At 51.3% G+C, this 26,311-nt stretch overlaps 1 protein-coding gene across 7 annotated transcripts; it reads right to left on the bottom strand.

Moving 5' to 3' along the window:
- Window positions 1-579: 579 nt before the first annotated feature.
- PPCDC (phosphopantothenoylcysteine decarboxylase) lies at window positions 580-25,706 on the bottom strand. Of its 7 annotated transcripts, none has more exons than XM_059180346.1 (7): window positions 25,547-25,706; window positions 22,258-22,407; window positions 20,881-21,089; window positions 6,704-6,799; window positions 5,720-5,848; window positions 1,586-1,754; window positions 580-1,151 (listed from the first exon to the last, which is right to left on the bottom strand). In XM_059180346.1, the coding sequence occupies exons 3-7, from the start codon at window positions 21,013-21,015 to the stop codon at window positions 1,066-1,068; spliced, it is 615 nt and encodes a 204-aa protein (XP_059036329.1). In that variant the 5' UTR covers window positions 21,016-21,089; window positions 22,258-22,407; window positions 25,547-25,706; the 3' UTR covers window positions 580-1,065. The 7 variants fall into 7 exon arrangements, with proteins under 7 accessions (XP_059036329.1, XP_059036330.1, XP_059036331.1 ...); XM_059180347.1 differs by having other exon boundaries at window positions 25,513-25,669; XM_059180348.1 differs by having other exon boundaries at window positions 25,496-25,669.
- Window positions 25,707-26,311: the final 605 nt, after the last annotated feature.

Here is a 26,311-nt window from a genome sequence, read left to right on the forward strand (position 1 = left end):
ACCACGGGGTGGTGTTGAAGGGGAGGCACAAGACACCCAGGTCCCAGTCTCAGGTGCAACAAAGCTGATGAAGACATCAGGAAGTAAGGGCAGGTTCCAACCCTGCCGGCTGTGTGGCTGTCATTTGCATAAAGGCCCCGTCAGCTTAGGGCTGGGGATTTTACTTCTCCCAAAATGAGAGGATCTGTTTCAGTAAATGTTAAGCAAAGCTCACTGGTATGATATGTATTTGGCTTTAACTTCCCTTTAGTTGACATTTACTATGTAAGAGGCAGGGAGGTGGGTATCTTGTACACATAACCTCGTTTAATCTCTCAACTCCACTAGGGCAGGATAACCGAGATGTGGAAAGCCAGAGTCAGAAAGGCTGGGCCCTGAGCCACAGTCCCACTGCTAACACATGGCAGAGCTGGGATTTCAACTAGAGTCTGTCGGGCTTCTGAGCCCTCAACCACCCATATGAGCTTGGCAGGAAGACACGCCAGTCAGTTGTCAGCCCTGACCCTTCCCCAGCCACACCAAGCAATGCCCCTGAGCTCCGAGACCAAGACAGAGGTAAAGGAAGGACACAGACTCCTCTAAAGGTCACTCTTTATTCCCCAGTTGGCAACCCCCTTGCCCCACCGATCTCACCGCATGGTTTATGGAGAATCTCAGTGTCTTGCCAATCACAGGCTGCCCTGACTGCACAGTGCCGGGGCAGCCCACCGAGGAGCTGAAGTGGCTCCCAGGCACCAGGGAGAACCACGGTTTCTCCGTCATCCCTCAGTCCCCCTCCCAGAGCACAGGGACATACAGTAGCCTGCTGTGCCAATCCCAGGGAAAGGTAAGGAGGGTCTTGGAAAGCAGGCATCTCTCAGCTGGAAAGAAGTTGGGGCCTGGGCCTTTGGTCTCATTGAACCTGAGGCCAGTCAGGCCCCCAGGGAGGCTCTGGAGCAGGACCAGGCCAGACCCCCCAGTAAACACAGGAGTCTTCACCATATTATGCCAATGTCCACCTTCTTCATAAACTTGGCCTGAAAACACGCTGAGTGCAGAGCGATACACATGACAGAAATCCTGGGTTCAACTCTGCTGAGAGCCACAATGCTGGAAGAGGACTTCTTTCACTTTGTCCACAATGGTGCCCACCTCGGCCATGGCCCCCAGACCTAGGGAGTAAGGTTCTGCTATGGCCTGCAGACTAAGGCAAGGGCCCAGCCCCAAGCCACCCTGCTCAATGCTCGCCTGAGCACTCCACCCAAAGCCCAATGACTGAAGGCCAGGACCATGTCTGCAGGAGCCAGACCCATCTAATCCCTTCTGAGGCACCCTCAGGTCAGGCCCCGGGAAGAGTCGCAGTAGCCGTCCGGAATTGCATACGGGCAGTGTGCCAGGGACACCAGGCACCTGACATCTCATTTAATCCTCCCAAGTCTGAGAGGAATCATGACTTCCATTTCCCAGACAAGAAAACGGAGCCCAGAGAACAATTCTGCCCAAGGTCACAACAGACTGCGATGCCGACCCAGATCTGACCCTGGAGCTGAGCCCTTCTGCGACCCAGGGCCACAGGGAGGGCCTATGAGCCTGGCCAGGTGCGCACCTTGGTCTCCACACACCAACTTCTTGGCCACACAAGGTATCTCAACATAGCCGAAGGCCTTGAGCTGGCCCAGCTGCTGAGCAGTGATGGGATGCTCCCACATGACGGTGTTCATCGCCGGGCAGAAGAGCAGGGGTTTGCGGCAGTCCCAAGCTCGGATGACACAGGTCTGTGGAGAAGGGCCGGGGTGTGGCAGGCGGGTGCCTGCTGCTCTGCCTGCCACCCCTCCCCAGCACTCCCAATCCCACCCACCATCCTCTGGGTAACAGCCAGCCATGGGCCGGGGATGACTGGGTGAGACTCGTCCGTGTCCGCCAATCTCATGTCTCCTCAGCCTCTCCACCTCCCCATGGGTGCTGGCATGGGGCCTGATACAGAAAAGGTCCTCCACCAACCCTCGCAGCAGCCCAGCCACCTCCACGCAGACCCCCACTCCTCTGCAGAATGCTCTCTCCGAGCCAAAGCACAAGGCTTCTCCACTGCGGGACACACCTCCCAGACAGAAGCCAGCCCAGGCAGTAGTTACCCCCAAAGCAAAGGCCCAGACTACTCACTGGTTGGGGCCCATCCACCCCAACACCAGCTCTACTTCGAGGCCGGACTAAAACTGGGCAGTGAGAACACCTGAACGTGACAAAAATCCTCTTCTACGCAGTACCCCACGCACCTCACCATGACCCTGTAAGGAAGCTGCTCTGGGTCCCGGACAGAAAAGCTGCACTCCCCAAGGTCCCATGGAGACAATCCAGGGCACAGAACTCTGCATGCCACCCCATGGTATCTGCCATTATCCCACACAGCCTCACTACCTCCCGAGTTCCGAGTTCCAGGCCATCTCACCAAGTCATACACCAGAGAAGCTGTGAGTGGGACCCGCCTGCTCAGTGGGTTGCCAAATCACAGACCTGGGTTCGAATCCCGACTGTGCTATCTACTCCTACTTCAAGCCATGAGAACTTGGAGGAGTAATTTAAGGTTGGGAGTCTTAGCCTCCTCTCTGCAAATGCCCCCCTCATTGCGTGGTTGTGAGGACAGAGGCTGGAAATGCTTAAAGCTCTTCATGCAGGGCCTGGCATCAAGGACAGGCTCCCAAGACAGTAGCTCCTATTACTACTATAAGCACAGGCTCCCTGGGCCAGGGGCTGCCTGGGGGAGAAATAAGCCCTGGGGCCCCCCAGGAGGGTGCTCCCCTATGCCCTGACTGCTCTGGTACCCCCTCCCCAGCTGTGGGCCCCTTGGGGAGACAATGGTCAGCACACCCCTTCCCTGAAGTGCAGCCCATGTAGGAAGGGGTGGGGGGAGTTCAGAAAACAATGCCATGAGCAGGACCGAGCCGATGCCTGCCCCTCTCAGTGCCCTGGCCCTCTCCTAGGGACAGGAAGGAAGTGGGATGGCCTGCAGCCTCAGGACTGGCTGCTTGTGCAGTCCCAGATACCAGCGTCTGTTTCCCACCAAGTCGTCTCAATGTGGCAACCAGGCTGAATGGACAGTTTCAGTCCCACTTCCTTTTGGCCCTGTGCCACCTGCTGCATCTATAAAACGAACTTACCTAGAGGAGCCTGTCTGCGTGTGGAGTGTGGTCAGGGCTGGCTTGGGGTTTCTAAGCGTCGTCAAAGCAAAGCACACCAACAACCAGAGGACAAACCCAATACCTCCACGCCTCTCTAGCTCTTCCCACCTCACCTCGCAACTCAGCCCTTCCCGGACAAACCACAGCTCGTCTGAACCTCTGGCAGCAGGAGGGATGAGAGGAGGCAACAGTTCCCATGGTCACTTCTGTTTGGTCAGTGTTCTGCTCAATCAGTACCTCAAGCTCTGCCCCTGGGAAGCTGCCTGGGAGGAGAGAAGGCCTAGATCCCGATTGAGACAAGTGCCCAGCTAGACTGGTGACCCAGGAAAGTCACTCCTCTTTCTGGTTCTGCTTGGCTTTTTTTTTTTTTTTTTTAGTAATTTCCACACCCAGTGTGGGGCTCAAACTCATGACTCTGAGATCAAGAGCTGCACACTCTACCAGCTGAGCCAGCCAGGAAGCCCTCTGCTTGGCTATTTAGCACAAAGAAGGGGCCAGGGCCCGAGTAGGCCAGAGGACTGGCTAGAGAGACACCTCACCCACGCCAAGGGCCCAGAGGCCTGGCGCACAGGTTCACACCTAGCACGCTGCTTTACCGGTACCCTGGGTTCTAGACACTGGAAAGGGGATCTGATGGAAGGGCACAGCAGGGTCATGTTTTCAGGGATAAAAGGACAAAACATCTTTGATTGAGGACAGAGCCATAGAGCAAGGATGACAGTTTAAACTCTATGAGAGGAGCGCCTGGGTGGCTCAGTCGGTTAAGCGTCTGCCTTCGGCTCAGGTCATGATTCTATGGTCCCGAAATCGAGCTCCACACTGGGCTCCTGTTCAGGGAGGAGTCTGCTTCTCCCTCACTCTCTGCCCCTCTCCTCACTCCTGTTCTCTCTCACCCACTCTCTCTCAAATACATAGAATTTTTAAAAAATAAAATAAAATAAACCATGGGATTTGTAATTCCTTGAAATATGTATGCCTTCAAGTGAAACCTTTTGAGGCAAATGGCCTGGGGACTGGTCCTAGGAACATATAACACTGCTCAGCCAACTCAGGAAGAGGGAGCCCTGAAGATTTCATGGAGCAGGGGGCAGCTTTGAAGGAAAAAGGGAAGCAAAGCTTTGCAGGGGAAGAAAAGAGCCCTCCGAGAGCCAGTCCAGCCTGGGGCACACCTCCTAGAGGTCAGTGTACTTCCATCATATCAGCCGCTGCTGACCGGCCGGTGGGAAGCCTGCAGACCTGCTGAGATGGTGCAGGGCACACACCACTCAGGCCTCCAAAGATGGAAGTGGCCAGGAGCCTCCCTGCTCCAACTGCCTAGTCAGCCATGCACCAGCCTCACTGGGAAGCCTTTTGAATAATACTGACCCCAGACTCGCCCTTCTCTGTACTGCCCTACCCCTGCTCCTGGCTGCAGAATCCGTGTGTCACTCTTTTTCTGGTCACCCTGGGCTCTTATTCAAATGACGCTTCAATCACTAGCAGATTCTTCGAGAAGTGCCTTACGTACTCATCAATTAGCATTCAAGGAGACTAACCTCCTATCAGACCCCCAACATTTTGACCCAGCTTCACTATTCACTTCTTTATTCTACTGAACTCTGAAAATCTCCTTGCTCTTTGCCAAAGCAGAGTGACTGATGACCTCCTACATACAGTAAATATTTACTGAACACTTACTATATGCCCAGCCGTGTCCACTGTCAAAGCACCACCTGGGGTCACTAAAGACTGTACCACACACACCAAAGCATACTCCCTTCTCACCTGCATGTGTAACCAAAAGCCTTCTCCTTCCAAACTGGGAGCCCCGTGTCCTGTGTGTCCCCAATCACAGGGCCTGGTTCATGTTAGGGAACCGCTCAATGAGTGAGGGAAGCGGGGTAATAATGGAGAGGAGGCAGGAGAGAGATCACACACCTTCCCAGGAGGATCATATAAACAGGCCTTTTAGGACAACGGCTTCCTGGAGGTCCCTCAGACCGATGACAATCCCCACTTTGTGCAGCTGGACTTCTGTTCCTCTCCACCACCAGCCATCAGCTGGCTCCTCTCATCCAGCCTTTCTTCTCCTTCCCCTCTAAGCTTTCCCTAACACACAGGAAAACCACATTTCTGCCTTGTGGCCAATGCTACAGGAGAGATAAGTGTGTACAAGAGATCCATGAGGAAGTAAACACTCTTATCAGATTCCCCATGTGGATATCCAGATCCTGGGGAGAAGACAGGGCCAAGTGGGACAGGCAGCAGGGCTGGGCATGGAGAACAATGGAAGAGCACATCGAGGACAGCACATGAATGAGGGACAAAGGGAGAAGAGCTGAGCACCAAGGGGCGGGTGAGAGGTAGACCCCCTCAGAGAGCACACACAAGCTGACGCCATCCGTCTGCCCACTAGCTGGAACACGCTGACACCAGGTGGAGGGGAGAGAGTCCAGGGGACAGTGTCCCGGGCAAATCAGTCCACCATAAAAAGAATTCCATGGCAAGAACCCCATACAAAGGCAGTCTACAGCTCAGCAAACCAGCAGTGAGGCCCAGGGAGGGAGGAAGGCAGAGTCACTCACAAGCAAGTTGTCACATATGCCACTGGCCACCTTCCCCAGGGTGTTGGCATCAAGAGGAGCCACCAGCATGAGGTCGGCCCACCTCCGCAGGTCAATGTGAAGAACAGGGTCGGATCGGCACTTCCACATCTGGCAGAGGGAAGGAAATGGGGGAGAGAGGGAGAAAGCTTGGCGGGGGTGAGGGGCAATGAGGCCAGGTAGAAACTTGAATGGGAAACCAAGGGAGACCACCTGGGCAAGGCCTGCCCAAGTCTACTGCTGTTCCCTCTCACAGCTATGCTGGGGAGCACTGGCTGTGGAGCCAACAGCCTGAGAGAAACCAGGCCCAAGGAAACAAACGCCCCTTGTCTCTCCAAGCTATTCCCTTTATGGTTTGGTTTTCAAGAGAACTGACATCTGGCAGGGAACTCCTGGCCTGTCTGCTTGAGGCGGATGCTTGGGTTGTCCAAGCCAGGGGAAGGGCTCTGGGGTGGCGAGAATGGAGGGGGCGGGGTGGAGAAGACAGGCCAGCCAGAAATGTTCTAGGCTGAGAATGTTTAAAAATGCCTGGCAGGGCACCCCTGTGAGGCCCACACTCGATGTCTGGTGAGCCGGCAGTGCCTGGCCCTCTGCGGGAGAGCAGAGGCAAAACCCTGTGGCCGTGGGAAGCAAGGCACTCTCGACAGCCCTGACACTGGGAGCCACGTGGACAGGGGTGGTGGGAACAGAGCTCCTCTGTGGTTTCATCAGCCCAGATAAGTACAAGGACATTCAACCTGAGGCCCAGGGCCAGGGCTGAACTCAGCCTGGGGTGGGAGGAGACGTCGGGCCTCCCGCAGGCCAGAAGCTAGACAGATGTTTTCCTCATTGCCTCTGCCCAGAGGGCCCTGACCACTGACGTGAGCCTGGTCCGTCTGCTCTGGCCTCTGGGACCACAGGCTGTGGGGAGGGCACTCCTGCCCTGTTGGTAGAGAGAACTCGGCCCTGGGGCCCCCATGCACTGACCTCCCATTCATCAGCGTCGCTGTAGAGAGGGACAGGAATGTCCTGGGGGCTGTAGAAATGTCTGGCTCTCTCAGTTGTGACCACTGCTACTTCCAGCTGTCACCGAGAGAAAAATGGAGGCGGGGAGGGAAAGGGAAAGGAAACTGTTACCAAAGCCACGGGCCTGGAGGCCACACGGGGCCAGGCCAGGCAAGTGCTGTGGAAAAGACTTCTCCCTCCTCGGCAGTGAGCCCCATGTTTGCATAGCTACTTCCGATGTCACCCAAAGGTCAGCCCCCACCAGATGTGGCCGTTTCACTTCCCTATCTGAGGGGCTGCTGAGGAATGAGTCACCAACTGCCCAGTGCCTATAAAGCGGCAGGCTCCTGCCACTCAGCTCTAGGGGCAGAGGCAGACAGGAAGGAATGCAGGGCAAAGAGGGGCCACCCCCAAAAAGGCTTACAGGTCCTGAGCTCTAACCCACACGGCAACCCTGCCCTCTGCAGGCCAAGGCACTGGGCGCTGGGGCTTGGCACACAGTCTCTGCCGCATGCCCCAGCGAGAACACAAGTCAGAGTCCCTTCTCGGACTTCTAGGAACAAGGCCTCGTGGGCTCTACTTGCAGACAGACTCAAGGAAAACTAAACCCGTCCACCCTACACTCGTGGGGCAAGAATGACGTTTACTTTCACACTCCTCGGTCACAAGTAATTCATAATGCAAACAGGGGAATGGTTAAGGCGCCTGGCAGACTAGACGGCCGTGAAAAACGGCGCACCATAGTGCGGACAGCACTAACCAGTTGCCATTATTTGTAAAGTGCCGTGTTCATCTAACACGCTGGCAGAGAAAAGAGCTCCGAGGAAGTGGCTGGGAGGGGAAGGACACAGAAAATCACATCTCTAGGGGACATTTATCCAGGAGATGGAAGAGTCAAGGATGACAAGGACAGACTCATCAGCTGGCTGGAACAGGAATCCTATGTGGCACGTAGGCCAGATCCAGCCTGCAGACATGCTTCGTGGCCTGCATGAGGTTATAAACATTTTTGAGCCAATATATACAGATCGGGAGATTTCACAAAGAAAATCCAATTTCCTGGCTTCTCTTGAAAAACTAAACTCTGACACCCTGGAGCCCACACTCCTCCTTGATAATGGCAGTGTTGCGTCATGGCTACCTTTTGGGATGGGGCATGCCCATGCCAACTCCTAGTAGCCCCATCCCTCCCTATGGTCTCATGGAGGCCCCCCTCCTCATCTGTGTCCTGCCTGTCCTGCAACAATGAATGACAGCATTCCACACAGCCCGTAGAGCGAAGCTGGGGCTCAGAAGCAGATGTCTTGAAGCAGCAAAATGTGGTACTTCAGAAGGTCTGCTATTCCTAGCTCCACTGGAGAGCTCTCAGACAGGTCCCCTCTCCCTCACTCTCCCTTAGAATCTACCATCCCCAGAACTTGCACAAAACCTCAGTGACCTTTTTAAAGGTCATTTAAACCAAACCCCCACTGAGCACTGGAGGCCCCTCCAGGACAGCTCTGAACAAGATGGCGGATGAAGAGGGCTGCCTTCTCTCCACAGAACCCAGGCCTGGAGAGATGACACAGGATCAGCAAAGGCAGGGAAAGCAGAGGGAGGCAAGGTAGTGCTGAGACTCTCAAGACACAAAACAGTGACAAGGTAAGATGGGAATGGTAAGTTAGAGGTAACCAGAAGAACAGGTAACTCTCAAACCAGCAAAAAACTCAAGTTACATAATAAAGGATTGGGAAAGGGAAAAAGGAGCAGAGAGAACACGTGACAAGTATGTGAGATGGTATTAAGACAGCAGAAGCTAAGTCCTAACATAACAGTTATGCCAGTAATATATAATGAGTTAAATTCCCTACTGCCATTTGATTCAGACTCTCATACTGAATTTTTTAAAACCCTCAATCATATCAAAACGTGTCTAAAAAGACACATTTAAAACAAAAGGATATACTGGGGCACCTGGCTGGTCAGTCAGTGGAGCATGTGACTCTTGATCTTGGGGGTTATGAGTTCAAGCCCCACGTTGGGTGTAGAGATTACTTAAAAATAAAACATGAAGAAAAAATGGTGGGGCGCCTGGGTGGCTCAGTCATTAAGTGCCTGCCTTCAGCTCTGGTCATGATCCCAGGGTTCTGGGATCCACTCCTGCATTGGGCTCCCTGCTCAGCGGGAAGCCTGCTTTTCCCTCTCCCACCCCCCCTCTCCCCCTCTTGTGTTCCCTCTCTCACTGTGTCTGTCAAATAAATACATAAAACCTTTAAAAAGAAAGACAAGAAATGGAATGGAATCTCCCATTCCATCCTGTCTGAGACAGGAGCCATCTCTTCTGCCTCCCTACTGACATTTGATCAGGATCAGGGGACCAGAGAATCATGTCCCTGTTACCTGCTGAGTGTCTGTCTGTGGAGCCTGGGCCCACAGCACCTCTTCCGGAGGCCACACCCTCCTGCTGACATATGGGGGGGGGGGGTCTACAATCAGCAAGCTCGAAAGAGTTCCTCACCACATTGCTAAGCCGCAAACCCCAGCCTGTACCTACATAGATACTCTTCTGGTCCCAACTGCAGTCTGTCACACTTCCCTGGTAAATTCCACCTTGAGACGTAGCCCACAGAGAGTTCATAACATCTCAGTCCCGCTCTTAGCCAGCACCACCATCAGGAGCCCTCCATCCCTACCCCGAGACATGAACCAAATCATGAACAGAACAAAGACCAGAGCAGAGCTCTTCCCTAAGGTCCGTGGGGGTGGGGGTGAGAGGTGGGAAGGAATCAAGAACAAACCCTCCCAAAATGGGATCTTTCAGGGCTTAACATGCTGACATCACCATCAGATGGTCCAGATCCTAAGACTCTATAAGGGCCTCACCTCAACCCCGAACTTTTTTTTTTTTTTTTTAAGATTTTTATCTATTTGTCAGAGAAAAAGACAGCGAGAGAAGGAACACAAGCAGGAGGGAGAAGGAGAAGCAGGCTTCCCACTGAGCAGAAAGCCCAACTTGGGGCTCAATCCTAGGACCCTGGGATCATGACCTAAGCCGAAGGCAGATGCTTAACCAGTTGAGTCCCCCAGGCGCCCCCCAGAAGTACTTTGATGTCCAAAAAAAAACAAAAACAAAAAAACAAAACAAAAACCCTGAAATTGTTAGGCCTTGTTCTCAATGAGCCTGATCAAGCCCCAGTGACTACCAGTTTCTAAGAGCTTTTCTAAGTGTTCGCAGACCCTGTATATGGTAATTTGCCTTTTTGATAAATGGAGATATATCGTCTCTAGCTCCCAGGCCCTCTGCTGTTTCCCACCCATCCTGCAGGCCACCAACCAAACAGAAATTTGCCCAGGAGATGAGCCGCCCAACTTGGGTTCAAGTCCCTTCTATCACCATTTGTCCTGCTTTTTCAAGCTCAAAAGACGGAAACAAAAATGGGACATAACCCTTGTTCCTTTCCCAAATGTATGTAACAGCCCTTGGTCATCCTGAGTCTCAGGGCAAGCTTCTGCTCACTCTGGGTGGCCTCTGGGCCACCTCCATTTTTAGCTACATGTCCTCCTTTCCATTTAACTGTTTTCCAATCTCCTTCAACAGAAAGCTTCCCAGATAGACACATCGGTCTCTGGACACCGCTATCTTTTGTCTCTAAGAGCTTCCCAACTACCCTAAACAAGAATATCTCAGTTCAGGGGCACCTGGGTGGTTTAGTAGGTTAAACGTCTGCCTTTGGCTCAGGTCATGATCCTGCAGTCCCAGGATCGAGCCCCGAATCGGGCTCCCTGCTCAGTGGAAAGTCTGCTTCTCCCTCTGACTCACCCTCCCTCAAGCTCTGTCTCTCTCTCTCTCAAATAAATAAATATATAATCTTAAAAAAATAAAAAAAAAAAGAATATCCCAGTTCAGGGGTGCCTGGGTGGCTCAGTTAAGCATCTGCTTCGGCTCCAGTCACGATCCCAGGGTCCTGGAATCGAGTTCCACATCAGGCTTCCTGCTCAGGAGGGAGCCTGCTTCTCCCTCTCCCTGCTACTTCCCCTGCTTGTGCATGCTCTATCAAATAAATAAAATCTTAAAAAAAATATTCCAGTTCGTCCTCTATTCTGAAATCTTGAAAGCTACTTCCTGAAGATCTAGTTCCCCTGCTTTCCCTAATTCCAAACTGCCTGTCAGTTCTCCAAAGGACTATGCCTAGGGCTAGTGAGAAATATTCCCAGTTTGGTAATGGCCCTCCTCCCTCTCACCTCTGCCTGCATCCCCCTCATGGCCTGAGCCTCCCCCAGCCCCTAGAGAGTTCAAACCACAGATCTAGGTGAGCCTCCCACCTGGGGCCCCTGCTTGAACTCTTCCCTCTGAGCTTTTCCCCTCAGACTCTAAGTCCATCCTTCTCTGGCTACCTTCCCAGGTTACACAGTCATTGTCAGGGAGCTTCCTGGGGCCAATGTCTTTACCTCAAGAGTAATGTGAAGAGTATGTGATGAGCCAATCCTTCCTGATGCCCGTCCCCTGACCCCACTGAAGCAGCTACCTCTTCTTGGCAGTGACTTGACCCTCGTGCCGTCCAGCAGGCCCAAGCCCGTTTTTCTGGTTTTAGAGGGATGTCACTTGATCTAATTCATCAGCCCTATGGGCTTTGTTCTTTCATTTTCATTCACTCTGCCAAATGTCCTGGGAGCCAAGGACTAGGCCCTGGGTTTGCACACACTTTAAAAAAAAAAAAAAGGAGTGCTCGCTTTGGCAGCACATATACTTAAAAAGGGGGGGGGGGGGAAGGACATGTTGTGTTACCTTCTGAAATACTAAATAATTCAGACTACTTATTCATTTAACCTGACCCTTCCCCTAGCAAATGCCAAGGGGCTCTGTCAGGGCAGGAACCCGCTTTGGCTTTCTTATACCCATCACGGGTCCTGATAGAAACAGGACTGGGATTAAAACAAGCTCCCACACACTGGAGAGTTCTGAAAGGCAGCTCTGTGCTTGGTCCCCTGGTGAGAACCCTGCCAAGAGTTTTTAATATCTAATATTTATTTATTTATTTATTTATTAAATATTTATTTATTTGAGAGAGAGAAAGTGAGACAGAGCATGAGCGAGGAGAAGGTCAGAGAGAGAAGCAGACTCCCCGCGGAGCTGAGAGCCCGATGAGGGACTCGATCCCGGGACTCCAGGATCATGACCTGAGTCGAAGGCAGTCGTCCAACCAACTGAGCCACCCAGGCATCCCTAATATCTAATATTTAAAACCTGAACTTCGGGGCACCTGGGTGGCTCAGTGGGTTAAGCCTCTACCTTCGGCTCAGGTCATGATCCCAGGGGCCTGGGATCGAGTCCCACATAGGGCTCTCTGCTCAGCAGGGAGCCTGCTTCTCCTCATCTCTCTCTCTGTCTGTCTCTCTGCCTATTTGTGATCTCTCTCTCTGTCAAATAAATAAATAAAATCTTTAAAAATAATTAAATAAATAAAACCTGAACTTCTTTGTGTAACACGACCAAGGCTTGGCCAGACCTTATCATATAAGCTGTCCGCATTTGGCTTGGCATTTATAACGTTCCTTCCAGAAACCAGTTGGCAAGTCTCATTTCCTTTTCTCTGCTGAAGGTACATTAGCAATCCCATCTGCGGTTCCTGGAGAATCAAGGAGGGAGAAATGGAAACAGATTTGGGAGTGATACCTCTGTATCTACTGTCAGGCCTAGTCTGGCCCAGGCTGCTTCTGGGGCAGACAACCAAAGGAACAACCAAAGGGACTATGAAAGCACTTTCATAGCCATCAGATGAGACAAAGCCCATGACCTGAACTTCCACCTCCCACCCTATCTCTGGCCCCTAACTACTATCACCAGGACCCAGTAGCACCCCTGTCCAAGTAGGACAACCAAAAACGTTCCTGAACATAGTCCAATGTCCCCTGGGACACAGAGCTGCCCAAGGTGAGAACCAGCTCTCTACAGGACTATCCACCAGAACTCTGCAGTGACAGAAACATGTCACATCTGTGCCGCTCAGTACAGCAGCCACTTGCCACATGTGGCTACTGAACACCTGAGGTGTGGCTAATATGACTGAGGGACTGAAGCTTTGGTTTAATTTAATCTTAATAATTTAAATTTAAATGTGGCTAATGACTACTATATTAGATAGCACAGTTCTAGCATATATAAGGAAAGGAGAGACACAGCTGGAACCTCCATCTGAGTGGCCCAAAAAGAGCAGGTGTTTCTAGTACGGCAGGAGATGACAGCATCACGGGGGCTTCGGAGGATTCCAAAGAGGAAGCACCCGCCGTGCTTTGCACTGCCACAGGGCAAGGAACCTGGAGCTCTGGTGACTCAGGCCTCTGGGCTAGCATACACAGCAGAGGCCTCTAACACTAAGCTGACCAGTGTGGACAGTGGCTGTGCCCAGAGCCTGGGAACCAGCCCAGACGCTGGCACGAACCTGAGCTTGGGGGTGGTGGGTATACTCTAGGAAAAAGGACTCTTGGTGCCCAGAGGAGTCAGCACATAGGGTGGGGAGCTGTGGAGTAGGAGGCCTCATTTAAAAATTCCTGAGGGGTTCTGGTTGACTGAGTGGGTGTCCCAACTCATAATGTTCCAGCTCATAATGTTTTTTAAATTTTTATTTCTTGGGCGCCTGGGTGGCTCAGTGGGTTAAAGCCTCTGCCTTCGGCTCAGGTCGTGATCCCAGGGTCCTGGGATCAAGCCCCACATCAGGCTCTCTGCTCAGCAGGGAGCCTGCTTCCTCTGTCTCTGCCTGCCTCTCTGCCTACTTGTGATCTCTGTCAAATAAGTAAATTTAAAAATCTTTAAAAAAATTTTTTTTGATATTTCTTTGAGAGAGACAGCACAAGGGGGCCACAGAGGGGAGTGGCAGAGGGAAGGGGAGAAGCAGACATCCTGCTGAGCAGGGAGCCCCCACGGACAGGACTCGATCCCAGGACCCTGAGACCATGACCTCTGCTGAAGGCAGATGCTTAACTGACTAAGCCATCCAGGTGCCCGATGTCTTGACTTGTCAAACATTTACTGAGCCTACACACAGCTGGTAAGATACGAACGCTCCCCTCAGCAAGGACTCAGTCTGACAAGTAGGTGCGGTATTTATGACCTTGACCGTGAAGCAAGGTGAACCAGGTAAGAGTCCACAGTGTCCTGGAAATTCTCATCCTCACAGCCATGATGAGCTTGAGCACAGAATGCCTATGCTCCAGATCCCAGCTCCTCAAGTTCACTTGCTGACAGGAGTCAAGAAACCTGGCCCCAACCACCAGTTCTGCCAGCTCACTGGCTCGGGGAGGGAGGGTGGCAGGTCTTGGGCAAATCCTTCTTCCTCTTTGGCCCTGGTTTCCTCGTCTGAGCCATGAGACATTTAAACCACAAGGCCTTCAAGGGGCCCATCCAGCTCACTATGCCGTCCCAGCCCTCTTGCCCTTTCCCACCAGGCGCTGTGGGGAAAACCATTCTCCATCAGCCTCCCAGTGGGCCTCCTGGGGGAGCTAGTGTTCTGGTCTCAACAGTCCTTCCTGCCATTCAAGCAGGACTGAGCTGCCAATCCCTCTGTGCCCTTCCCCACCTAGAGAAAATTCTCAAGAATGGAACTCAAAAGGCAGAATACAGAGTTCACTCCCTGGAGGGGCTGGTCAGGGACCGAAGGGGCTGGCCAAACCAGCAGAAACCTAAGTAAATGCCTCAGAGCGGCACTGCTGAACAGACCAGTTTCCACAACAGGACCACAGGGCAGGCAGGTAGCCCCTGCCCAGAAAGAGAGGAAAACCTCAAACCAGGCCTTGTTTCTCCTACTTCCTTTTCTCAGTGAGCATTAAAAAAAAGAAAAGAAAAAAAAAAGCATAAAGTTACAAAGAATGTTCTATAATTTTCCCACCAAGAGTCCCACTGACTTTAAAAATAAATATACACAGAGGTTAAAAAACGAAGATTGAACAGAATGATACAAAATCCAAGTCTCCCTTCCCACCCTCCTTTCCCACGCAAAGGTGACAACCTCCAGAGGAAAATGTGTAGGCAGTAACTCAGATATGTGAACATATAAAGGAACCATTCAATATGCCAGCGGTCAGCATACATTTTCTCTAAAGGACCAGACACTATTTTCAGCTTTGACACAACTACTCGATTCTGTAGGAGCGAGAGACCGCAATCCTAGGCAATACTTAGATAAACATGGGGCTGTGTTCCAGCAAAAACGTTATGGACACTGAAATTTGAATTTCACATAATTTTATGTGTCTCCAAATACTGTTTTTAATTTTCAACCACTTAAAAATGTAAAAAGCATTCTTAGCTCACAGACCATACAAAAGCACAAAAGCAGGTAACAAGACCAAAGTTGGCCTCTTGGCCCCGGTTTGCCAACTCCTGTCCCAGGCCCATTTCATCTCTATCTTGAGGACTGTATCGCATGAACACCAAGATCCAGGCCTTCTGAATCGCTGCCTTAATCCTTCACAAGGCTGGACCGAAACTGTACCAGAGTGCTCTTTATCCTTGGACATTTTATTTCCAGTTTTGGTTTTGTTTTGAAACGCTAAGCAATGCTATCATGAACATCCCCATACACACGGTGAATCTCTGTGCCCTACAGGAGTCAAACCTATGGGTGAATCAAGGGCTAGGAACACTTACTCTCTCTCTAGACATTGCCAAATGGTCCTCCAGAGAAGCCGAATTTACTTCATACTGCATATGAGTGGGACCTTCTTTCCCTCACCCTTGACCGCGGTGAATGTCCTGACAGGCAATCTAGAAATTAACCTTTGGGGCACGTCGGTGGCTCAGTTGATTAAGTGTCTGTCTCAGCTCAGGTCATGATCTCAAGGTCCTGGGATCGAGCAACCCCCCACCACCTGCTCATCAGGGAATCTGCTTCTTCTCCCTCTTCCTCCCCCTGCTCCTGCTCTCTCTCCCTATCTCCAACAAATAAACAAAATCTTTTTTAAAGAGAAAGAAGAAAGAAACTTAACCTTGTCCTGCCAGCTCCCCAGATGGGAGACTCTCTCCACCTTTAGAAATCCCCAGCTGGCTGTACCCCTGCTGACCCCTGCCGGGGCAAAAGCTAGCAAGGTGTCTTCTTCCCCAAAGTGAGAGGATGCCCAGACGGAACCGCCCCCCAGTGCCATGATAACTGTGGAAATGCAAATGCCCTGACGCTCCTGCATCCCAGGACCTTCTCTCGGGATGCCTTCAGGATCTATTCCTTTTGGCCTCGCATCTAGAATCTTCCACCACTAGTGCCAGAATAGGCCTTGGAGAAGGGTTATTTTAGTACCCTACCCACACCCACCCCCACTTCCCTGCAGGGCTAAGAAGACCAAGGCCATAAAGACAACATAAGAAATCCTCTATGCAGATGCCTCTCTTGAGGTACAGCAGGCCCCCACTAGCAAACTTCCCCCACTACAGAAAGCATCCCAGGATTCTTGGCGGTGGCCTCTCTGCCCACCTGCTGGCATGTGAGTCCTGAGGACACATCCACCCCTCTCCTGCAACCCTCCACAGTCTTCCTGGCCTGGCTCCAGCCAGCCGCTGCCCTGGGATGCCTGGACACACCAGTGAGTGAGGAATAGAGACCTACCTTGGGACATTGCGAGTCTGGTTCCAGACCACTGCAATGAAACACATATCACAATAAAACTAGCCAAGTAAGTTCTTCGGTTTCCCAGCACATATAAAAGTCATACCATCCCATACTGCACCATACTGTAGTCTCTCACATGCGCAAGAGCATTCTGTCTGAAGAAAGCAGCAAGTGTACCTGGAGGGGTGCTGACAACACCAACCCCATACCGGACTCTCCACCGTGTTCGTGCCCGAGCAGTGCCCTCCCTCCAGACGGTGTGTTTCAGGCCCTGTGGTGGGTAACGTCTGCCTCACCAGAATGCAGGAATGTTTGTTCTGACCTTCCCTGAAGGGATGCACAGACAGCACCACACTAGAGAAGGACTCATTGACCTCCCCACGCCCTTCACTCCATAAAAGCTGTAGACTGAGGTACCAACTTGAAAGAGAAGAGCCGCACGGTGCCTGCACTGCCAGTCATCCAGCCAGCCTGCTTGCCCTCTGGCTCCTCAGCAAGCTCCCCTGAATAAATCCCTGTAACGGTATGGAGCGGCTCACTTTTCAGTCTCAAAGTGCCTTCTCAGGCTGGAGAACTCCTCACTCTCCCTCCCCCACTTCTGACCATACCTTAATAATTAAAAGTGGTTTACTGTGGGGCACCTCAGTGGTGCAGTCGGTTGAACATCCCACTCTGGGTCACGATCTCAGATCTCAGGGTTGTGAGATCCAGCCCCCAGGTCCTGAGATTCTCTCTACGTCTGCCCCTCCCCTACCTCCCTAAAATAAACAAAAATAAAAATAGTTTATTGCTTAAAAAAAAAAAAAAAGGATAACCATCATCTGAACCTTCAGCAAGTTGTAATCGCCGACCACAGATCGCCATAACAAATAATCAAATAGTTTGAAATATGAGGAGAATGACCAAAAAAATGACACAAAGTGAGCAAATGCTGTTGGAAAAATGGCACCAAGAGACTTGCTTGACCCAGGACTGGCACAAATCTTCAATCTGTAAGAAACCTCAGTACCTGCAGAGCACGGTAAGATGAGGTACACCTGCAGTTATGGGCCAGATGTGTGGCATCACCCAGCTCCCCGGGGCCCAGCCTTCAGCTGCACATCTGCAGGTCCAAATCTAGAAATGCCTCGGGAACTCAGAAAAGCCCTGAGCGTGTGATTCCATGATGGAGGCAAACAGCTGAGAAGGACCGTTCCAAGGGACAAAGACTGCTCCTGCGGGTGACCCAGAAAAAGAGGGCAATTGGGTGATCAGTACCATCAGGGGTGTGGGGAGGCCACGGCATCAGGCCAAGCAAGGACCCCCCTCTGGTTGCACCTCACAAGAACTCTACCAAGCAAACCCAGGCTCCTTGGAGAACCATTCTACCTGTGGGATGAGCCAGCCAAGAAGTGAGAGGGCAGAGGGCCCCTCCACAGAAGCAGATGAACTCCACAGAAGCAGCTCTCCTAACATGGGCTGTCTCACCAACCCCAACAACCCCTTCCCCTCCCCATGTGGCTGGCCCAAAGGACATAAGGGGAAAGGAGAGGGTGAAGGACAGGAAACAAACACTGGCAAGTGTTTTTGTGTGCCAGGAGCTGTGCCTAGCTGATGACAAACTTTGTGTCCCCTCCCCAAGCCTGGACAAGAGCCTGAGGGGATGGGTGGCAGTAATCACCTTAATTTTAAATTCGAAAAGCAGGCTCCAAGTCCTCCCTCCTAGGTCAGTGCCTTTCTGGCTGCCGGACTTTCAGCTTGACTTCACAGCCAGAGAGGGAGAGCCAAGTTCCTGTTCCAGACAAGGCCTGTCCCCCTCAGAAGGCCAGGGCCTGAGGTGGGCTGGAGAGCCTCCTCACACCCCTATAAATACTGGCTGCACGGGAGGCAGGAAATGGGGGAGTTGCCATTTCCCCCAGCTCTGAGGCTGCCCATCTGTTTCCTGGGATAGGACGCCCTGCCCCCACCCACCCCCAGTCCGGAAATTCACTTGCTCTGGGGCTATGGGAAAAGGGAACTGCATGGCTCACTCCCTCCCAAGGGGACAGAGGCTGTCACTGCTGCAACAAGCCCTTCCAGGCCTCCAGGCCTCCCACTCTCACAGGTCTAGGGAGCCAGCTCCTACTGGGCCTGCGGGGGAGAGGGACCAGGCCACAGGGGGTGTGCTGCCCAGCAGCACGAGACTCACCTCCTTCCTCCCTTCTGGCCTGGTGGCATCCCTGGCTGCCTGCTTCATTGCTGTGGCAGTATGAGGGGTAGGGTGAAGGGCTGACTTTCTCACTGTAAGTCTGGGGAAAGTAAGGGAGTGAGGGGGAGATTGCTCACCCCTGCCTTCAGCCTTGACATGGTCATCTGCAAGGGAGCACTGCCCCCTGCTGGACACACTGATACAAGCACCTGTGCAACCACATAAGGTGGCGCACAGATAACAAGGAAAAGCGCAGCCTGGGCCCCAGCAGTGCACTACACGAAAGTGATGTGCAACAGCGCGAGCAATGTCAAAGCCAACCTAAGATTCCCCACACCCTGTTCAAGATTCTCTCCCAGACCAAACTCTACTCAGGCTTCTCTGCACCATTTTTTTTTTTTTTTTTTTTTTTGACAGAGAGAGATCACAAGTAGGCAGAGAGGCAGGCAGAGAGAGAGAGGAGGAAGCAGGCTCCCTGCCAAGCAGAGAGCCCGATGCGGGACTCGATCCCAGGACCCTGAGATCATGACCCGAGCCGAAGGCAGCGGCTTAACCCACTGAGCCACCCAGGCGCCCCTGCACCATTTTTTTTTGACTAGGCTCATCCTGGGGCCTGATCCTTAAGAGCAAGATTCCTGTTAAGCAGGTTTGGCCAGAATCCCCCACTCTCACTATCTGATCAGCCTGGGTATCTCATAGGGCTCCTCAACCCTCAACAACCCCCACGTGATGACGGGTCACCTTGGCCTGCCTGCACCAAGAATCCTGTCAGGACAGTTAGCCAGAACCCTCCTTACTCCTGATACTTCCTCTTAGTAACTTTCCATCCACTGCCCTCCACCTGCTCCTTGCCTATAAACCCCCACTTTTCCCTGTTGTATTTGGAATCAAGCCCAGTTCTCTGCTGAGGTCTCTTTCCCTTATTGTGGTAATTTTTCTGAATAAACCCTGTTTTTACCACCTTACAGCCCATCTCAGGTTTTTCTTTAATACATCAAATGAGGGTGACTGGGTGGCTTGGTGGGTTAAGCCTCTGCTGTTGGCTCAGGTCATGATCTCAGCATCCTGGGAATCCTGGGATCGAGCCCTAATTTGGCCTCTCTACTCAGCAGGGAGTCTGCTTCTCCTTCTCACTCTCCCTCTGAGCTCTCTTTCACACAAATACATAAAATCTTTAAAAAAAAAAAATCAAATGAGTTGGGTTATTTTTTTTTAAGTATTTTATTTATTTAAGTAAATTCTATGCGCAATGTGGGGCTCGAACTCACAACCTGGAGCTCAAGAGTCGCATGCTCTACTGAGACAGCCAGGTGACCCTCATCAAATTAGTTTTAAAAGGAAGGAGAAAATGCCACATGGGCTGAAGCAAGCCAGGAAGGTTTCCCTGTAAAGTGTTTGTGCAGAATTTAGAGAGGCAGAGGAATAGGACAACAGCACAGCTTGACAGGGGCCAGGCCAAAGCAAGGGCCATTAGAGTGGAGTGTAGGCAGTGGGAGTTCAACAGACCTTGAAGACCAGACAAGGAAATGAGGTCAGTAGTTGCTGGCTTTCGCATTGTTTAAAGCCTTGAATTTTTCCCGATGAAAAATCTGCCCCAGGACCTCAATATATAAAAATAAATATAGGGGCCCCTGGGTGGCTCAGTGGGTTGGGCCTCTGCCTTCAGCTCAGGCCAGGATCCCAGTGTCCTGGTCAAGCCGTGCATTGGGCTCTCTACTCAGCAGGGAGCCTGCTTCCCCCTCTCTCTCTGCCTGCCTCTCTGCCTACTCATGATCTCTCTCTGTCAAATAAATAAATAAAATCTTAAAAAAAAAAATATATATATATATATATATATATATATATATATATAAAACTGATCAAAATGGAGGTTTCCCTCACCCCCAATACACTGTGGTGCCCCAGCATCTCTGAACACCTGAAGGAGCAGTCTGAAACCAGAGCTGCAGGCAACAGGGTACCCCTGACATTCCAGTGCATCTAGGCAGATAGGACAGCCACGGTATCTAACAAGGAGGGAGAACAGAGCCACGGTGCTCAAGATGAAGTGGGGGTGGGGCACCCAAGGCAGCAAGGGGACACTGCAAATGTGTTCCTATAAACCCCCACTTTTCCAGCCAGCCTCCTCCCACACCAGCATCTCAGGGAACCAGGGTCAGCATATGGGAACCCAAACCCTCCATTCAGCACAGTGTTCCTTTCCAAGTCTCCCCTCTCACTGTCCACACCCTCTCATCTAGCTCTCAGTTATACTGGACTGTCTCCTGCCTCCCCTACTACACACTAATGCACATGGAGGGCTTCCAAAAACACCATCATTAACCAAAAAAACCCGTGCACTGCATAAAAATGGCCTGGCCCCAGGAGCAGAAGCTCTCCACCATCAGACTGCCACACTGGCTAATAAGCATACTCACGCCAGGAATGTCCAAAAGCCTAGACACCAGAAGAGGCAATTTCAGGGCTGCAACACTCCCAGTGACACCAACGAGAACACGGAACTGTTTCTTCACCAAGGGTGCAGCAGCTGGACACGAGGCACTGGATTCCATGTGGGATCTAATGGCTTCGAATCTCAGGAGCCTGCCAGGACGGGCCTCCACAAGGCTCTGTCAGGACTTAAAATCTAAAAGCAGAGTAAGGGGCACCCACTTCACTCATATGTTCAACCAAACTGTCTTGAGGACCCTGGGCCAGATGCTGGGGTTACTGAGGGGTAAGCAGCCCCAGTGGCTGGGAGCACACGATTTGATGAGGTCAGGTACTGTGTAATTCGGCCCAGTGTTGAGGAAGGTCTTTACTGGGGGCTGTAGCTGCTCAGGATTAACCATCTGAGGAAGTCAGAGACCTGAACAAGGACAGCTTGGGTCCTGAAGGACCAGTATGTTTCCCAGAGAAAGAAGGAAATAACCATGCAAGAAGGGAAAATCTCACAAAGGTGAAGAGGCCTAAGGAGGGTGGCAAGTTTGGGGAACAAGGAACAGCTTAGGAGTGAGGCTAAAGTTTGATGGGAGGTAGGGGGTGGCAGGAGGTAAGGTTGCAATGAGGTCAAGGGCAGTGTGAAGGGTGGTGAGGGCCAAGGTGAGTTTTCATTTTAGAAGGGTAGTGCTGGTGCCAGGTGTGGAGGGGGCCCTAAGGTGGAGACGGGAGGACGCTGGACTGAATGGCATGGGTTCAGAGATGCCTGAGAGGTGGGAAACCCGAAGCAACAGGAAGACTCAGATGATCCGGGGAGTGAAGACATTTACCTTTTTGTCCCCGTCCCTGGAGATCAAACTGGACACCCCTCTACAAATCTAAGCCCAGGACGAAACAAGCATGTTGGCCACTCCTGTGGGACCAGCTGCTTGGGTTTTTTACCTCTGGCCCTCAGATGTTGCTAGGAGTGAGTGTCCCAGATAATACAGCTGATGGACACACCAAAACCTACACTCTGCAAGCTGGGCCAGCAAAACATGCCCACTCCATCAGCAACAATCACTGAGGGCCAATAACATCTAGCACTGGGCATAGGAATTTTTCAAGACACAACACTGCCTTTGGGGAATCTGTAGATGAGTTGAGAAGACAGGAGTCACACCCGAAATCACTTGAGATAGGCTTTTCTCTGGGATGCACGTGCCTGGTAATAATTAGTGATTCCATTTTTTCCGTGTTTCCTTGCCTCTCCCTCTTCACTTCCCCACCACCACCACTGCCACCAGCATCTCCCTGAATGTATGACCAGGTCTAATCACCAACAGCCAGGCACCTGCTAGGGCCTGAACCACTGCTGGAGGAATAATGAACTGTACCTTCTGAAGCAGGGTGGGCGTGGGGCACAGGACACTGGCACAGAAGCCCAGCTGGTACATCAGGAGCCCTGGACCCCATCCATCGTTGTGCTCCTGAGCTGATGTGTGACCTTGTCTCACAGACTTCCCTCCCTGGACCTGTCTCTTCATCTGAAAAATACAGAGGTAAGACCAGGTGATCTCTGAAGCTCCTTCCAGTAGAAACTTCTGAGTCAATGTATGAAAGACAGAGGTAAGGGCTCTCAGTAAAAGAGTCCTGCGAGATGACTCAAAACGGGCAGAATCAGCAGTAGGAGGGGAAACCAAGGCAAACGTCAAGGAGGAAGTTATCTCAATCACCCAGAGGCTACCTCTGAGGCTGCACACCCAGAGGGGCTTCCTCTTCACTCCAGAGGCTCCTTGGTTCCTGAAGGCCTCTTCACCCAGTATCTGCCTTCAAGCCTCAGGCACACACCTACATGAGCCCTTGCCCAGAAAGATCTCCCAGAGGCCCAGACCCGGGGATTAATCAGCAGGAGTTAAGCACAGACCAGTTCCCTAGAGCAAGACACCCCCGAAGTTCCATTTGCTAGCTCTGTTTCAGTCTCTGCTCTAAATCAGGGCCTCAGCCAGGGCCTTGCATGCCCAAACCAGACACGAGTCTACTCCAGAGCTTGGGGAGCCTATTTCAGCCCATGGCAAGGTCTAGAGGGCCTATCAGCCAGCCCCTTCCCAGACCAGCATACTGATGAGCACACTCAGTAGGCCATGGAGGCATTCTTGACTCTCTGGGGAAGCCTATCTGCTAAAGCTCAAACCCCGACCCCATCCCACCCCAGCTCACTGGTGCCAGGACAGGGAGACTCCTGCCAAACCAGAGGCTGAACTTCATCTCTGCAGCCCATAAACCTCCTCTACATCAAGCTGGTATCATTCCTAAGAAACAGGTTACTGAAAGCCATCAGTTAAATCGAGGGAACAGGGCGCCTGGGTGGCTCAGTTTGTTCAGTGGCCAATTCTTGATTTCAGCTCAGGGCATGATCTCAGGATCCTGGGATTGAGCCCGGAGTAAGGGGCTCCACACTCAGCAGGGAGTCTGCTTGAGTATTCTCTCTTCCTCTCCCTCTGCTCCTCCCTGTTTATACTCTAATAAATAAATCTTAAAAAAAAAAAAAATTATGGCATGAAGCCATGTTGGGGATTTCAATTACTTCCCCACACACTGGGTGGTATAGCCCAAGATTTACAACTTAGCCTGCTGAGCAAGACTTGCTAAGGACCAATAAGGACCAAAGCCTACCTACCTTCAGAGAAAAGTGTATGTGGGTTGGGTGTTGGGGGAGTAGGGGAAGAAGTACTTGAGTACCAGAAAGTGGATAATTTAACCAACATTTGAAAGCAAGGTCAAACTGGTTCAACCTAACAGTCTTGTGACATGTGATAACTAGCAGTCTTTATGTTCATTCTCAAAAGATCAAATCCCAAACTAGTAAGTGTTACTCTAGCCAGTTCCTGTTAGAACCACCTACTTACTTGCACAGCCAAGATAGCTGTAGACAGTGCCTGATTTTTCTGGGCTTTGCTAGACTCCTAGGAAATCTTGAGCAGAAAGTTATCACAGAGAGGTTATAAGGGCTGAAGACTATGATTACTGAGCCTCAGGCTCCCAGGACATCAGTCATGTTGGTAAGCCACAACCAGAAAAATGGCAGGTTCTCCATCCCTTAGAAAGACAGGACCAGACAGTGGTACCTGGGTGGGGTGGCTCAGAAGGTTAAGTGTGGGACTCTTGGCTTCAGCTCAGGTCACGATCCCAGGGTCATGAGATCGAGCCCCATGGTCGAGCCCTGCATCAGGCTACACGAAGAGCATTAAGTCTCCTTAAGATTCTCTCTCTGCCCCTCCCCCTGCTGCTCATGCACTCTCTTGCTCTCTTTCTCAAAAAAAAAAAAAAAAAAAAAAAGGCAGAGCCAGAGCTTGCTTATGGCAAGCTTGTGATGTATAAGTCTCCTCTGCTGAGTTTAATTAGGGCAGGCAGAGTTAAATAAAGGTTTCAAGAATATCTGCCAGTCACAATAGGGGAATATATGGAGCCTCACAGAACTAGGGCTAAAAAACAGCCAGACAGTACAAACACTGCCCAACACAGGAACAGTGAGGGGCTGGGACCTAGAACAAAGCAGAACCAAACATGTAAGACTGGGGGAACAGGGATCCAGGATCCATTAAGAGATTATAACCTTCAATTTAATGTCAAAGCCCCTCACTCCTGGCCCCAAGCTTTTGCTCTGGCCCTATCTCCCAACAGTCAATGCACTCTACTCTGTCCCCCTCATAATGAGCAACTTCTAGTTCCCCAAAATGTCACCCTGCTCCCCAATCCAAAGACATTAAAAGGGCATAGGGCACTTTAAATCCTTGTCCCCAAGGTAAGGCAACGAACTTCTGCTAAAACTGCTCTTCTCTGCCACTAGAAGCAGGCATGTTTGACTCTGCAGCTTCTGTAATCCCATTTAGGCACTCCTCAAGTCCACATGTTGAGGATATATACATATACTATAGGGTATATGATATATTTTTATTATATATATTGTATATATTATATATTTCTGTATCACATTAATATACGTTGTATATAACATATTATATAGTAATATATTGTTATATTGCTATATATTGTATATTAACTAAGTATCATAGTCACACACACAGCCTACTAGCAAGCTAGTTACAGCCACTGCCAGAGATGTGGGGGAAAAACCCGGCTCCCAAGACATTCACCAGTTCAACTACAGCAATCTCTCCTGATTATCATTTGGTACAGGCCTTTAAAGGACAGTAGGAAGTTTTTCTTTGGCAAAATTTAGCCTCATTCTAATTTTAAAAACCATCAGCACTTTTAGGCGGATCTAATTTTAAAAACCATCAGCACTTTTAGGCGGATCCAACATACCAAGGCTTTCCTTTTTTCTATTTTACCAATTTTAAAAATAAGGGGAACTGATGGGACTACCTTTTAAACTAGTTTAAACAGCACTGAACAGTCGCAGTGCAGCACAAAGCAGGGGTGAGAACACAGGTACAAATCCCCCACTCCCAACTCGAGCCAGGAAGAGGTCCCAAATGCGCCGGCAGACAGGTAAGTACAGTCCTAAAGGCTCGACACTGCCCACACAGACACAGCCGCCAACCCACAGTGGCGAGCTGAGCTTCACGAGCAGAGATAGGAAACTGAGGTCATACACCCCCGCGGACTCACAGCCTTCACACACATACACGCGCGCGAGCGGGCCAAAGGAAGGTCACGCACAAACAGTCGCGGACCGACAGTCAGCGAAGTTCCCAGCGTCTCCCTACCGCCGGGCGGAAAGGACACAGCCTCCGAATCCCCTTAGGTTCCTCACGCACGCCTGACGCTTCTCGGGCGGCCCCAAACATCGCGATATCTCAGCCGCCCTTCCCACTGTTTCCGCCTACCACGTAGTTTCGCGAGGGTGCCGGACTGCCTACATGTCGCGCAGCCTTCTGGGAACTGTAGTCTATTTCTCTGCCTCTGGTCGTTGTAGTCCAGTCGAGAGAATCCTGCCGTGAACATCAGGTTGCTGTTCTTAACAGTGCTGGTGCCCTCTTCGGGGTCTGGCCTAATTGCCTGACCTCCTCACCCCACACCCTCATCCCACACCCTCATCCCACACAGACACACTGCTCATCATTGGGGCACTTTATACTGAACATTTGCGGAACCTCTCCTGTTTAAAATGCACAGAATACGGAGCTAAATCAGTGTCCGGGAAATTACAGAATAAGATCCTCCATGAACAATCAGAAGGACCAAAAAACTAGAGGCAGGGAAGCCCTCTCAGAGGAGTCAATCAAGGTGAATCTTGAAGTATGGCCATAAGCTTAGCTGAAGTGTCTCCAAATGGAGGGCACAGCGTTGCCAAAGGAAAAGCGGCAGGAGAAAGCATACTGGGTGCACCTCACTGCCTTCTTCATTATCCAGCATCAAGACCCCCATAAGCTCTGTGTGCTGAGGCTACTTAATCCGCTGCCATTCTCCATCAGTGAGAGCTGA

This window comes from Mustela lutreola, chromosome 7 (genome assembly GCF_030435805.1).
Source record: "Mustela lutreola isolate mMusLut2 chromosome 7, mMusLut2.pri, whole genome shotgun sequence".
In the NCBI taxonomy this organism is placed as follows: Eukaryota; Metazoa; Chordata; class Mammalia; order Carnivora; family Mustelidae; genus Mustela; species Mustela lutreola.